Source organism: Arvicola amphibius, chromosome 5, assembly GCF_903992535.2.
Source record: "Arvicola amphibius chromosome 5, mArvAmp1.2, whole genome shotgun sequence".
In the NCBI taxonomy this organism is placed as follows: Eukaryota; Metazoa; Chordata; class Mammalia; order Rodentia; family Cricetidae; genus Arvicola; species Arvicola amphibius.
The window spans coordinates 15,668,916-15,684,864 of record NC_052051.1 but is presented as its reverse complement, the minus strand read 5'-3'; the positions used below and the strand labels follow the sequence as shown (position 1 = coordinate 15,684,864).

The following is a 15,949-nucleotide window of genomic DNA, read 5'->3' as shown; positions in this document are numbered from 1 at the left end:
AAATCTCCAAAGAAAGGTATGAGGAACACGATGCAGGGAGCTCACCATGGGATTCAAGTCCTGCTCATTCAGCGACAGTGGGGTATGTGAGGTATGGCAGTACCTCCTCTGAGTCTTGGCTTCCTCACCTGGTCAATGGGAGTTGCAACACCCTCTCCTGTGACCCAAAGGTCTGCAACAAGAGCCAAACAGAAACAGACAGAAAGCTTTCAGTAGAAGGATGTGTGCGTGTGAGAACTAATGGCTGCGGTTGCCAGGATTCCAAACACACCTGAATCTACTCAGATGACTCCTGGGACCCCAGAGAGTCTGTCCAGTCTTGTGGGCAGAATGACAGAGCCAGACTCCCAGAAACCTCTGCTTTTCCGTATTGCTCATATTCGGGAAAATCCCTTATGCTAAAGATTTAGAGGCCCTTTCTGGCTTTGCAGTGGCCACGCCTCTTCCCAAACAGCCAGGAAGCTGAAGGGGTCAGAGTACGTGCCTATATACAGCAACATACACCCAGGCAAGGACCCAGGAACTCCCTGACTAAATGGCCCTGAGCCTGCATACAGGCTTGCTGCATACAGTAGTGTCTTTCCTGCCTAAGGTGGGCTATCCCCAATAGGCTCACAGGGCCAGAAAGAGGTTACAGGGGAAGGGGATGAAGGAAGTGAGGAGGAGGAGGAGATGTGAGATGGTAGGCCATGCATGTTGAAGCCGGGAAGGAAATAAGACCCCAGCCTGAGCAGTCCCTTGCACTCCGTGCCCAGAACCTCTCCTAACGTCATAGCACATATCACACCCCTCCCCTTTCCCTGGGAGGTGGCAACAAAACCCAAGGCGCAGAGACAATCGTTGCTGGAAGCCTAATTATGGCGAGCAGCCTGGTGTGCTGGATATAGACTCTGCTCTGGGGGAAATGTGCTGATTTATGCAGTTTCCAGCATTTAAAGGTGGAGACCAGGCTGCCTGAATCAGATCAGAGTCTCTGGGACGAATCGAAACCCTGGAACGCTGTGTCTCCCCCCCCCCCCCCCAAGAAAGAAGGATACAATCACCTCTAGCCCTCCCTTCTCCCCTTCTCGCCAGACCAACTACATCTCTGGTGCTCTGGCCATTACCTGGTACTCAAAGCCCAAGTTAACCTGATAAGCACTGGGGCCCAAGGTAAATAAATACTGCGCATGTGCTCCGGCCGTGGCTCTAGGGAAACTGCGGTATCTCAAACCAAGACCTCAAGAAGACCACAAGCTAGTGAGACATAAAGACACACAAGTAGGTCGTCTTGTGCTGTCCCACCTTGAACAGCTGTACAAGGACCACCAACTTCCCTCCTGTGTGATTCAGCTCCAGTGTTGGCACCCTTGAGTACGGTCCTCCCCGTCCCACCTGATTCTGGGCTGAGTCAGGTGATTTGTCTCAGCCAATAGGATCTCGCAAAGGTTGGGAAAGCAGTGCTTGGCATTGGTCAGCAGGGTAGGTGGGGGTGGGATTTCCCAAGTGCCTTGCTGGAGAAAGAAAAACCACTCAGGAAACCCATCCCCACCAATTTAGATAGTGAGGCCATCCAACACCAGCCAACTCCAGGTGGCCCTCGGACACACAAGAACCCTGCAGACCTGTAAGCAGGCCCAAACTAGGCCCAAAAGATCATCCCCACTGAAGCCCTGAGGAAGTGCCAAACTGCACATTTTTTTTTTCAGTCTAAATAAACGGTTGCATAAAGCCCTCCACAGCGAATCAGAGGACAGAGCCACATCTGGGAGACCAGGATTGAGTAGGTATACAAGGCAGGGAGAGCCAGACAGAGAGGAATAGTATAGGCACAGGCAGGTAGGCCTGGAAGGCCTGCTCTTAGACATGTAGGTATCACTCAAGAACTGAAACCCTGAGAGCCCCACTTCACAGACAGCGTGGAATCTGGGCATTCTATAAACAGCAAGCAGTGTGGAATCTGGGCATTCTGTAAACAGCAGGCAGTGTGGAATCTGGGCATTCTGTAAACAGCAAGCAGTGTGGAATCTGGGCATTCTGTAAACAGCAGGCAGTGTGGAATCTGGGTGTTCTCCTGTAAACAGTAGGCGGTGTGGAAGCTGGGTATTCTGTAAACAGTAAGCAGTGTGGAATCCGGGCATTCTGTAAACAGTAGGCAGTGTGGAATCTGGCCATTCTGTAAACAGTAGGCAACAAAAGGCAGAAAAGCAATGAGAGCAGGAGATAGAAAGTGGCCAGGTGGGAGAAGGACCCCAGAGCAGCAATTGTGAAACTGTCCTTGCTGGAGGCAGGAACACCAGGAGAGAGTTCTGGTTCCTGGTTCCCAGTTACCTCTTCCATATCCTTGGCTGGAAGCCATACATGTGGACTTGGTGGAAACTGAAAGGGGAACAGCTGGACTGAAGAGCTCATTCCCCACCCCCACCCCAGTGTCTGGCACAGCCTTTCCAAAAGCCCAGACTAGCCCCTTGATGGTACCCCATCCTCAGTATCCACTTCTTCCATATAGAAGCTCTGCCTCTCTCTCTCTCTCTCTCTCTCTCTCTCTCTCTCTCTCTCTCTCTCTCTCTCTCTCTTCACTCTCTCTCTTTCTCTCTCTCCCCACTTCACTCTCTCTCTTTCTCATTCACTCTCATCTATGACGCTGTATAGCAAACTTTTTCTCTGAAACTCAATCCCCATAGTTCATGAATCCAAGACACAAGACACCAAAAGCCAGCAGGGTGCGGTGGCACACACCTTAACCCCAGAACTTGGGAGGCAGAGGCAGGTAGATTTCTGTGAGTTTGAGGCCAACCTGGTCTACAGAGAAAGTTCCAGAACAGCCAGGGCTACACAGAGAAACCCTGTCTTTAAAAACAAACAAACAAAAAGCTCCAAAAAAATCACTGGCTCGGTGGAAGTTTGGGGTGACAAAGAGCACGTGCACATGACATCCTAGATCCCTAAAGTCCATCTGAGGTGAGAAGAAAGGCTTCCTTCAAACTCAAAGTCACCCCAAAATTGCCTGCATCAAAGGCAAGATGTGCATTATACAGAGTCCCTCTGGCAGCGTGGAGGAGGTGGTCAGATGTCTCCCTCCCCCAACCTACTCTTTCACCTTAACCTTCATCTTGGCAGGAAGTCAAGTTGTAATCTCAAAGCAAGCACATTTACCATAAACCCGAAGAATCAGTTTCCAGAAAATGTAAGCCCAAAACAAGAGCAATGTCTCCAGAAAAGTGGCAGGCATGACACACCGGAACCAAGTCGGTGACCAGCTAGGGCTGAGTCAGTCAAGGACAGAAGTGGCCGCTTCCTAAAGCCAACCTTGTGCAGCCGCTCAAGACCCAAGTAGATTGGTCCCCTCTGAAACAGGTCTCTTCTTGATATTTAGCAATACCAGGAGGCTCAGCAGGTCCCTGCCCCAGATGTGTCACCTCAGGCTAGCCCAACCCACCCACTGCGTCTACAGCAGCCTTCAGGGTTGGCAAGATGCCTATTGAAGCCCACTTTATTTCTTCCCCAACTTAAACACATAATTCTAGGAGGAGTGACTTCCTTCTTTCCCCAAATCAACTTTCCAAAAGTTGACTGGAGATACAGTTCAGCTGGTAAAGTGTTAGCTCAGCACACATGGGGACTAGAGAACCACAGAAACCCGTCATGGCGGTGGACAGATGTCTGTAACCCCAGGCACTGGGAAGGTTGGAGCAACGACGTCAGCCCTGCCTTCACTCAATCAGAAACCCCTCTCGGCACCAGGCTGTACTTGGCACTTCCTTCATTTACATCTGACTTGCAGTGATTTCCCCAGGTAATGCGAGGGTTGCCAAACAACCCCTAGAGCCACTTCCTCTCTGTTCCTTCCTTCTTCAGCCTGGCAGTGGCTGACACCATTGGCTGATGCCATATGTCAGTTCTCAGGTATCTGCTGGATGAATGAACCTGTTTCTGACAGAGCCAGCCCATGACTGAGATGGACACACAGCAGCTCAGAATCTAGACTGTGCAGGCTTCAGTACCCTTCCTTCCCACTAGTCTTTCCCTAAAGACCCACAGTTCCCAAGTAGTGTACTGAGACACCCGTTACCATGTTGTCCCCCTCGTTCCCACACTGACGCCCTCACCATCAATATGATGGTACTTAGAGATAGTCCCAGGGAAGCAGTGTGACCAGACAATGTCATGAGGGTGAGGCATCTTACCAGGTGGGATCAATGACCTTGTGAGAAGAGAAGGGGGAAAAAGATCATTCGGTCTCCACCTAAAAACTCATGCTGGAAGGCGGCTTTGTGCAAACCAGGAAGAAAGCTCTTACCAGAATGCAGCCTTGCTGGTACAAAGGTCAGGCCTTCTACACTATAAAAGAATAATTTATGATCCATTCTTTTGGGTCTTTATGTGCATGCATGTGTGTATGTATGCACAGGTGTGCTTGCCTGTGTGTACATGTGTGTAGAAACCAGAGTTTATGGAAAACAGCTTCAGGTGTCAAATTTCAGAGCAACAGCTCAGCTGGGATGGCTGGTCAACAGGCCCCAGAGATTCCCTTGTCTCCACCTCCTCAGTGGTAGAGTTACAAGTACATGAAACCATGCCAAGATTCCCCCCACCCACACGGGATTCTGGAGGTCAAACTCAGGTCTTCTTACTTGCAAGGCAGTGCTGTGGGATAATCCTTCTGTATGCTGTGAATATGTGTTTCTCTCACTGCTTACTAAAGAAGCTGCTTTGGCCTATAACAAGACAGAAAAAGGCCAGGTGGGAAAGCCATGCAGAGACACAAGGAGAAGAAGGGTGGAGTCAGAGGAAGATGCAAGTCAGTCACCAGAGGAATAAGATGTGCTAGAGAGCAGGTAAAGACATGAAGTCATGTGGCAAAATGTAGATTAATAGAAATTGGTTGATTTAAGTTGCAAGAGCTAGTTAGTAATAAGTCTAAGCATAGGCCAAACATTCTGTAACTAATATAAGCTTTTGTGCAATTATTTGGGACCAGGTAGTCACAAAAGAAAAGTTCTGCCTCTGTTTACAAGGCAGGAGCTCTACTGCCTGAGCCATCTCCCTAGCCCCTATTCCTTTGCTTAAGCTTCTTGGTCTACGATAGCTTATTACCAGTCCAAACAGACTTAAGACTGTTCATGTAGCTTGTCTAAGAAAGTTTGGTCCAGTGAAACTGGCCCTGGGCTTTGAAGCACAGTCTCAGGACGAAGGCATCATGGTCACCTTGAATATTCCAGAGAAGCAGAGAAATATGTGTCAAGTGTCTACAAGCCATAGTTCAGGGAAGGTCAGAGTTATAACCTCATTGGTACAATGTTGCTTTTGATGATGTTATATCTTTGCACAGGTGGCTTTTCAGTGATTATAGAAATAAGAAACAAGGTTAGAGTACTAGTAAAGATTCTCTAAAGGAACAGAGCTAATTGTGTGTGCACGTGTGCATGTGTGCATGCATGTGTGCACGTGTGTGTGCACATGTGTGTGCGTGTGTGTGTGCGTGCGTGCATGCGTGCGTGCGTGCGTGCGTGCGTGCGTGTGTGTGTGTGTGTGTGTGTGTGATTTATTAGACCGGCTAGAAGGACATGGCGGTGGGTAGTCCCACAACGGCTATCTCATGACAGAAAGGCCAAGAATCTGGTGGTGGTCAATCCACACAGCCAAATATCTCTCCCATCCTGGGGCTGGAGTCCAGGAAGATTACTGGAGAGCTATGGGTTTTCAGTCTACATTGGAACCCTGAAGAATTTGGATTTAATGTCGGCCACAACAACTGGATAGGTGAACTTGCCAGTGAAAGTGAGGGTAAGCAGGCCAAACTCAAAGTTTCCTTCTTCTGTGTCCTTTTATATAGTCTGCCACCAGAAAGTGTGGGCCAAACTTAGGGTGGGGTTTCCTGCTTCAAATAATCTGATTAAGAAAAACCCCTCACAGGAACACACAGCAGCTGGGGCTTACCAGATGTAGTCAGCTCCACAGCCAAGATAAGCCATGATAGCAGTATGAACGCTAAGCTCTGAAGAGCTGTGAGGGCCCACAGAACACACAACCCAATTCTACGGGGATCCAGCTATCAGACATGGAATATAAACATTTTTTTCTTTCAACTTAAGCGAGTTGATCTTTCAAATGACTGCTGATCTTTTAGGACACAAATACAAGTTATTTGGTCCTGACTACTTAACCAAAAACAAATCTATGCAGGAGTTGGAGAGCGGCTCGGCAGCTGAGTGCTTACTGCTCTCCCGGAGAATTCCGGTTCCATTCCCAGCACCATGTCAAGTAGCTCACAACTGAGCAAGCTCAAACTCTCTGACCTTCAGACAAGGTGGAAACAGGCTCACACCTAAGAGCAGAGCCGCCACAACAGCTCTCTGTAATTCCAGGTCCAGGGGACCCAACACCTTCTTCTGGCTTCCAGCACACATGGGACATACATTCTCTCTCTCTCTCTCTCTCTCTCTCTCTCTCTCTCTCTCTCTCTCTCTCTCTCTCTCTAACACACACACACACACACACACACACACACACACACACAAATACCTCTCATAAAAACTTACTCGACCTTTGTTTTAGCCATGGAAGCACCAGAACTAGTGAATAAGGATACTGGGAATGGAGGAACTGTGGGAATATCTGTTAGGAATTTATATTTCTGGCCCACAGTTTCCCTGTCCTGTAGAAACTGGAAACAATGGTATGCCATAAGACTGTGAGGGGATTAGCTAGAAGGGTATACAGGCAGTGCTTGGAAGCTGGTACATATCCTAAGAGGCTTTTCTGGTTTGCCTTTCTGTTGCCATGATGGATTTATTTGACTTACCGGCTGTAGCATTGAGGGAAGCTAAAGCAGGACCTGAAACAGGAGACATGGGGGGATGGAGCACGTCTTACTGCCTGCTTTCTCCAGCTTATTCCGCTACATTTCTTATACAGCCCAGGCCCACCTACCTAGGCCTGGTACAGCCCACAATGGAGTGAGCCCCTCTACCTCAATCAGCAATTGGGAAAATGCCCCCACAGACCAACCTGATGGAGGCAGTTCCTCAACTGAGAGTCCCTTGTCCCATGTATGTCTAGGATTGTGTCAAGTTGCCAAACACTAACTATGACAGAAGCCAGTCAATTCTTGGTGTTGTTACAGGGAACAAATCTTAAATATATTAACAGTTTCTTCAAAAAAAAAAAAAAAAAAATATATATATATATATATATATATATATATATATTTCTGCTTTTGGGGTAGAGCCCAACACCTCATGAATGTTAGGCAAATACTCTAGACTGAACACCATGCCAGCCCTTCTGACTAGTGCTGGAATGATTGTATGCCAAGCACATGGGCACGCATCGAACAGAGGACTAGTCATAAAAAGACTCGTGTGCATATGTGCATGCTAATGCATGTGTGCACACGTGTGTGCTGATGTATGTGAGGATGGCATCATCCTCAGGAACACTGTCCACTTTCCTTGAAACACGGGCCCGGAGCTCACCAGCAGGAGTCATGGAGAGCTGGGCTCAGCCCTGAACCCTTGGCCAAGACTTCCCCGCGCCTCAGTCTCCACGTGCATCTCTCCATCTAAGAAAGAGTTCAGAGAGTGAGGCTGTTTCATCCGGTGTACAAACACCAGCGGGGACCAGACAACGGCAGAGAAGTGCACCTCCCCCCTCAACAAACAGGGCTGACATTAGGAGGTGGTGATTAACAAGGCGAACCTGATCTGCTGATAACAAACTCTGCAATCAGTTTGGCACGTGATCCCCCAACCTCTGGAGGGAAATGAATTTCTCGGCTGACTTTGTGTTGAAGGTAATTAAGCGTGGCGGAGTTACATAAGCATCCTTTCAAACCGATTCAGACCTTTCGCTAAATTGGACCAAGGCAGACTGTGTGGTGATCCCGAGCCTTCGCCGGCTGTGTAGTCAGTCAGTGCCAATTCAATGCCTCAAATAGAGATTTGTTGATAAATCCACCTACAGTTTTTCAAATGGAGTTTTGTGTTGGGACTGTAAAAGAGAAAGAAAGAAACAAAGAAAGAAAGAAAGAAAGAAAGAAAGAAAGAAAGAAAGGAGGGAGGGAGGGAGGGAGGGAGGGAGGGAGGTGAGGGAGGGGAGGGAGGGGGAGGGAGGGAGGGAAAGAAAAGAAAAAAGAAAAGAAAAAGAAAAAAGAAAGCACCCTTTTAAAATAAATAAATAAAAGATCTGTCTCCATCAGATCTAATTTCCATTGCCATTTTCCACTAGGACTCCTCACGATCCTGGGATCTTTTTAATGCTGAATTTAGCCCTTTATTAGGTAGTCATTGAAATCGACCTCATTCCCATAGAGAGGTGATTATGGATTCATTCCTCCTACAGAGCTGGTGGCTGGCAGGAGTGATTCTGCTAGTAGCTTCAGGGAAATGTTGTGCTCTATAAAATGAAGGCTGAGACGGTTGTGAAGCTGGTTTTGGCATGTTTTCCTAAATTAAAAAGAAAATGAGGGGCTAAGGATGCAGCTCGATCAGTCGGGCCGCAGGCCTGCCCAGCATGCACCGAGCCCGGTTCATCCCCCACGCTCGGCAGATTGGGTGTGGTGATGCATACCTGTGATCCCAGCACTTATTAAAAAGCTTCAAACTGACCTTTTTAGTGCACTGGGTAAGTTTAACAAGAACTTAAATGAAAAGAAAAAGAAACAGTGGACAAGCTTAAAGACAGGCCAATAGAAATGATCCAAGGTGAGTAACCATAGGTTTGCTGGCACACTTATAAACCCAGCACTTAGGCTGAAGCAAGAGGATTGCCAGTTCAAGGCCAACCTGGGTTATACATCAAATTCTATGGCAGCATATGAAAAGATAGAGAGGGAGAGAAAGGAAGCAAGAGAGAAATGAAGGAGGAAGAGAGGGAGGAGGTTTTGCTCACTCGTGGGTTAGTTAAATCTTTGACTCATGCTCATTCTGCAGGAAATCTTTGATATTCAGGTAACTATTTGATGAAAAGATGCTGAGTACAGCAGGGCGGACTGCGTTCCTCTTTTCCTTTCCTTATCCGTCCAGTTCCAGGCTGTTGCCTTCGAGACCTGGTTCCAGCAGAAAGCACTGCTTTGGGGTTTGAGCTTCTTAGACAATTAACCAGTGAGCAACTCCAAGTAACAAAGTGTCCATTTCAGCAAAAACTGGGCTCTCTTGCTCCACAGGCCCTGCGGAAGACTTCCCGGCCTGCCTGGCCCTTAGAAAGTTGACAAGCTGCCGACTACAGCAAGGCCCACTAGCAAGTCTGGGATTGTGGAGAGGTAGAGGCAGAGAGGCCTCCTGTGGGCACCTTGGAAGAAGCACTGACAGTCCCTCAGAAGCCTTGGCTCCGGCTATTGTGGAATAAATGGTATGGTAGAAATCACAAGACTACCTCAAGAAAGAAAAAAAGGTGGAAGGAAAGAACCAAGTCCAAAAAGTTGTCTTTTGAGCTCCAGACAGGTTGTGCTGCACATTCATGCCCAAACACACGCACACAGAGACAGAGAAAAAAAAATAACACAACTATTATTATTACTATTATTATAAATTATTAAAAAGAAAATATCAACTTAATGAACAAATAAGATATTTCAACTAACTCAAAAACTACAGAAAATAAATGAATGGACAATTTTAACTTATTAAAAAACTTTAAAGGTCAGGCAGATGTGGCACATGCTTTTAATCCCAGCACTTGGGAGGCAGGGGCAGGTGGATCTCTATGAGTTCAAGACCAGCCTGGTCTACAGAGTGAGTTCCATGACAGCCAAGGCTACACAGAGAAACCATGTCTCAAAAAAAAACAAAACAAAAACAAAACAAAAACTTTAAAACTGACCTTTTTAGTGTACTGGGTAAGTTTAAGAAGCACTTAATTGAAAATAAATAAGTAAACAAGCAAACAAACAGTAGACAAGCTTAAAGACAGGGCAACAGAGAGAACCCAATCTGGAGTCAGGTGTGATGGCACACATAAACACAGCACTTAGGAGGCTGAGAAAAGAGGTTTGCCAGTTCAAGGACAACCTGAACTTCACTTCCTAAATCAGCATGAGGAGAGAGAGGGAGAGAAAGGGGGAGGAAGAGGGAGGGAGGAGGAAGATGTGGAAGTGCAAGGGAAGGAATCCTTTGTCTGCTTGTCTCTAAGGATGCTTCTTGGCTATTCCTGAAGCAAGAAAAGCCTGAGCAACCTGCAGCCTCATGCGCCTTGAGTTCCTTCCTCTTGCCACTGATTAAACTCTAAACTTTAAGGAGGGGCAAGGGCGGGGGGGGGGGGGAGGAACGGGGAGGACAGGAGGGAGGGGCGAGGGACGGGACTTCTTGCTCAGCTAAACAAGCAGCAGCAGAGCCCTATGGCCTCGGGAAGGGACAACACCTGAAGATGGTTGTCAGGAATTTGGGGATAGCCTACCGGAGCTCAAACTAGAAGAACTCACCAACCCTTTACTGATGTGGGAGAGTCTTCTGTTTGAGTTGATTTCATTGGCTAATAAAGAAACTGCCTGGCCCATTTGATAGACCACCCCTTAGGTGGGTGGAGTAGACAGAACAGGAAGAGGAAGTGAGGTAGAAGGATCAGTAAGATGCCACGCCTCTCCTAAGTTAGGCAGACCACTGTGCCTCTCCTGAGAGAGAGGCCAGACGCAATGAAGCTCCAGCCCAAGATGGACATACACTAGAAACTTCCCGGTAAGGCACCATTTCGTGGTGCTACACAGATTATTAGATATGGGTTAATCAAGATGTGAGTAAGAGCCTGAAAATAATGGGCCAGGCAGTCTTTAAAAGAATACAATTTGTGTGTTGTTATTTCGGGTTTTAAGCTAGCCAGTGGCCGGGAGCTGGGCAGGATGAAAAGCAGGCCTGCCCACAGCTCCTTACTACAGAATGGTGCCCAACGTGGATAACTGAATCCACAGAAAGCTTGAGAAAGCTTGGGAAAGAATAGAGTAAAACATGGCTTCTTGGTAGCAGCAATTCCTCGGGTCTGAATGTGTGTTTTTCGGTTTTCAGCCATAGCCAGAAAAAAAAAGCTATGCTGTTTAAAAATGCCGGCTTTCTGGGCTGTCCTGCCAGTGCAAACTCTGACTCTTTGAGGCAGGAGGGCCGCCTACAGAGAGAGGACTTGAGTGTTGTCTGTGGACATACTTTTGCAGCTTGCTTGCTGGCAGGGACCATGAAACGCCATAGAGTTGTGGCCATAAACATGGCTACAGCCGGTACCTCTGCCATGAGGCTGGAAAGCTAAGGAATGGGCTGGATCTAGCTGTCAAAGCCACGGCTTCAGTCTTACCGATATTGTTTGGTAAATTAAAGACTCATGTGGTCACAGAAAGAGAGATATACAGTAAAAGAAAAATTCAAAGTCAAAGAAAATGTCTAAGTGGTTTACACCGTGTTAAAAATATATGCAGGCTAAAGGTTAAAGTTCTTAAAAGTAAAAAAAAAAAAAAGAAAAAGAAAAAGAAAAAAAAGGAAGTAGTTTGTTGTGGTGGTACACACCTTTAATCCCAACACTTGGGAGGCAGAGGAAGATTGACCTCTGTGACTTCAAGGTGTGGCAGCACACACCTTTAATCCCAATGTCTGGGAGGCAGAGACCAACAGATCTCTGTGAGTTCTAGGTGTGGTAGCATACGCCTTTAATCCCAGCACTTGGGTTGCAAAGGCAAGTGGATCTCTGAGAGTTCAAGGACAACCTGGTCTACAGAGTTATTCCAGGACAAAGATATACAGAGAACCTGTCTCAAAAAGTAAAAGTAAAAGCAAAAATAAACGAAATAGAGGTTAAAATAAAGCCGCACAAAGATGGAAAATACACAGAGAATCTTGATACTGTATACTATTATGCTCTTTTTGAATTGTTTGAATGCTGAGGAAGAAGCAACAGCTGCTAAAAGATATTTGTTTACAAATGCTGCTGAACTAATCCAAGATAGATATTTTGAAAATACTTTGACTTCAGAATTTGGATCTAAGGATATGATACTTTGGAAAAGAGATTCTTCTTTTATTTTTACAGAAAATGAGACCCTATGGATTGCATCTATCCCAATATGGTATGATAGACCACGGCCTCCTGAAAGGTTGCTGTGAACAACTTCAGAAAATTACTTCACTCAACTGATGACTGAGATGAACCTGGCACACAGGTTACACCATGAAAGATTTGATTAACAGCGTCCCCAATCAGCAGGAAGCAGTTTGGAGAGAAATAACTGCGCCCATATTCCCAAATATTGTTTATAAATGTTCTTTTACATTTAAAGGGGGATATGATATAGATATGAATAATTTTCATTGGTATGGATTTTAAGGTCAATTTTGTTTTATGTATATGTATTTCTGATACTGATTAAGGTATTGTGATTGTGTAGTTCATTTTAAAAATGTAATGTATATAGGTTGTTAATGGATAGTCAATAATAGTAAAGCTTATAGTCATGTTAGTTAGATTTTCTAGATATATAGAGATATATTTCAGTTAGATAGGCATTCTTCATATCTTCCAAAGACTACAGAATATAGCATTTAAATGTTTTAATAACTTAGGGCTTTTCATGACAATGAGACTTGTCTGCTCCTGGCAGCACCATCTATTTCAAGAAGATGATGGGCATCAAAGAGGCTCCTTATGGAGTTTGATAGCCATTGGGCAAGAAACTGCTCTTGCTTGGACTGTTGCATAAACTGGACACAGAGAACTCACAGAGAGGACTGCTGAACTTGCCTAAATGTGAGATGATTCTTTGGGGTTCCTGACTCATGAAAGAGTCTGTGAGACATTCTGCAGGACACAGTAGATACTGACTGAACTGCCTTTTAAATTTCCTGCTTCATGGAAATGTCTCTGGATACTATGGGCCTGAAGGCTGAAGATGGATGCCCCAACAGTACAAAGGAACTTTGGGTGACTGTCCAGGCAGCGAGATGTCTCTGTCATTTCTAGAGTTTTGTAAGTTGCTTATTTCTTATTTACTTAGGTAATATTATATCCTTCTGGAGTCTTTGATGGAGTTGAAGAATGGATAGATAGTTAAAGTTTTCCTTTGTTATGATAAAAGATAAAATGGATATAATATTGTAACTAATTCTTACTTGATAACTATTTTGTTATATGTAATTTTAAAGTTAAAGTTAAAGCCTTTCTTTTATTGTTTAAACAGAAAAGGGGGAAATGATGTGGGAGAGTCTTCTGTTTGAGTTGATTTCATTGGCTAATAAAGAAACTGCCTGGCCCATTTGATAGACCACCCCTTAGGTGGGTGGAGTAGACAGAACAGGAAGAGGAAGTGAGGTAGAAGGATCAGTAAGATGCCACGCCTCTCCTAAGTTAGGCAGACCACTGTGCCTCTCCTGAGAGAGAGGCCAGACGCAATGAAGCTCCAGCCCAAGATGGACATACACTAGAAACTTCCCGGTAAGGCACCATTTCGTGGTGCTACACAGATTATTAGATATGGGTTAATCAAGATGTGAGTAAGAGCCTGAAAATAATGGGCCAGGCAGTCTTTAAAAGAATACAATTTGTGTGTTGTTATTTCGGGTTTTAAGCTAGCCAGTGGCCGGGAGCTGGGCAGGATGAAAAGCAGGCCTGCCCACAGCTCCTTACTACAGAACTTTACCTACTCAGGTGATGATGATGAAGGACAGAATGTGCCAAACTCCACACTCAGCCCCCACACCACGGTGCCGCCTTCTGAGCACGTGTCCTATGAAGTTTGCTCAAGCATGCGCAGAGTACCTGTACTGTACTCTGCCCTGCCCCCAATCACCTTTCCCCACACCTCAAGGCTACCGCCCTTCTCTGTCCCCGGAACACCCCTAAACTTATCCTAAAGAAGGCCTTTTTGAGATCTGGGCCTTTGGCTCCTCGTGCTTGGCAGCCTTATGAATGGAGTCCCTCTGCAGTGACTAGCGGTCCACACAGAAGACATTAGGTATAGATCTAAACCTGGGAGCAGGCTGCAAATACCGCCATATCAGCAGAGGGACGCCACAGGAGGGTGGAATTGTAGCCTGAAGGTGCAGATCAACACCTAAATTAAAAAAAAATCAAAAACAAAACAAAAAAATTTAGTTGACTTTTAAGACTTTCCAACATCCATCATAAAAAAGAACTTTTGAGGGGGCTGGAGAGATGGCTCAGTGGTTAAGAGCACTGGCTGCTCTTCCAGAGGTCCTGAGTTCAATTTCCAGCAACCACATAGTGGCTGACAGCCATCTGTAATGAGATCTGGTGCCTTCTTCTGGCATGTGGGCATACATGGAGGCAGAATGTTGTATACATAATAAATAAATTAATTAATTAATAAAAACTTTTGAAGCCTAAAACAAGAACTTTAGCCAGGTGGGAGTGGTGGTGGCACATGCCTTTAATTCCAGCACTAGGGGGGCAGAGAGAGGCAGGCAGATCTCTGTGAGCTCGAGGCCAACCTGGTCTACAGAGTGAGTTCTAGAACAGCCAGGACTACACAGACAAACCCTGCCTCAAAAAAACTGAAAGAAAAAAAAAAGAAACTTTTAAGCTTTAAAAAAAAAAAGGTAAATTAAAGACAAGACAATGGTGCTGTTAAACCTGAATCGGAAACCTGGAAGATCAAATATAAATACCTTAAAGCTCAGAGAAGAAAGAGAATGAGATAAAAAGCCACGAGGGAAAAGATGGAAGATGGAGAGGAAAGATTCGGGATTCTACCACAAGAAACAGATGTTCCTGGTGGAGAAAAAGTCAAGTCAGAAGACAGACACTCTCATCAAACGCGTGACAGGAGAACAGCCCCCAACTAAGGGAAGATTTGAATAGTTTGTTCAGTCTGTGGAGAAGAAAGGGGCTGCCGAGCTAAAAGTCATTCACACGGTAGATGGAGGAGAGACACCATGGATCCGCACGACCTCAAAGGTGAGCCTGCAGGTAAGAGGCTGAATGTGAACGACAAATGGTTTCCGCTTCACCTCTGCCCTCCAAAGGTCCCACAAGAACCTCCCTTGTGGCTCACTCCAACAAGAAATCTATAGGTAAGGCAATCTGCAAAATGTAGTTCAATTTAGCCAAGTTCACCCGTCTCAAAGCCCAGTACCAGCTACGGAGAAAAGGACCCAGCAGCTATTTTCAGCCCCATTTTCTCTGGGCGGCTTCAAGTCTCTGAACAAGAACCACACAGGAGCTAAGCCAATTCTGCAAGCTGGGGCCTTCCTTTCCTGGGGACAACTGCTGCTCCCAGCTTCACCAGCAGTCTAGCAGGAGCCTTCGGAATGTGTTATTAGCGGTGACTCCTCCTGCCCAGCCCTGCTCTGTCACACTCCTTGGTGCAGGTGTTATTCCACAGTAAAGTTTTTGTCCCTTCCAACACATCTCAGCATCTCCAGCTCAGAGTTCTAGCCCGACAGAAGTCATTTTGAGGCAAATACCGCCTCTATGCACAGGGATCCGAAAGCAAGCATGGGGCAGGCTAAGCGAGGAAACAGGCTTGATGCACAAACCTGACAGCCTGAGTTCAAGCCCTGGAACCCTCTTGAGAAGAGGAATGTGGTGGCTGGAATCTACAATCCCAGCACTCCTGTGGCAAGATAATCACCTTGCAGGCCGTCTAGTCTAGAGGACACAGCATGGCAGACACAAGATGCCCTGCTCAAAAACAACATGGATGGAGACAATCAGCTCCTGAAAGTTGACCTCTGTGGGCACATGCATGGGCTCACACATGAAGAAGAAGAAGAAGAAGAAGAAGAAGAAGAAGAAGAAGAAGAAGAAGAAGAAGAAGAAGAAGAAGAAGAAGAAGAAGAAGAAGAAGAAGAAGAAGAAATTTTAAATGCCTCAGTTAGATGAACAAATAAGAAATTTCAACAAATAAAAACTACTGAAAATAACCAAATGGATACATTTTAACTTCAAAAACTACTTTAAAATTTAACTTTATTCCTTTCTCAGATGTAGACCTGTTTGCTTTGTGAAAAGCTCACAATTAAGATCAGGAACCTTATTG

The 15,949-nt window shown here is 45.9% G+C and overlaps 1 protein-coding gene across 1 annotated transcript in view; it reads right to left on the bottom strand.

Moving 5' to 3' along the window:
* Positions 1-7,470, bottom strand: part of LOC121677190 — a 69,833-nt gene extending 62,363 nt beyond the window's left edge. The window contains exons 1-4 of the mRNA XM_042055119.1: positions 7,378-7,470; positions 5,920-6,031; positions 1,285-1,385; positions 129-172 (exon numbers count right to left, since the gene is read on the bottom strand). Coding sequence (XP_041911053.1) covers positions 129-172; positions 1,285-1,385; positions 5,920-6,031; positions 7,378-7,470 — 350 coding nt within the window. The remainder of the gene's footprint in view (positions 1-128; positions 173-1,284; positions 1,386-5,919; positions 6,032-7,377) is intronic.
* Between the last annotated feature and the right edge of the window lie 8,479 nt (positions 7,471-15,949).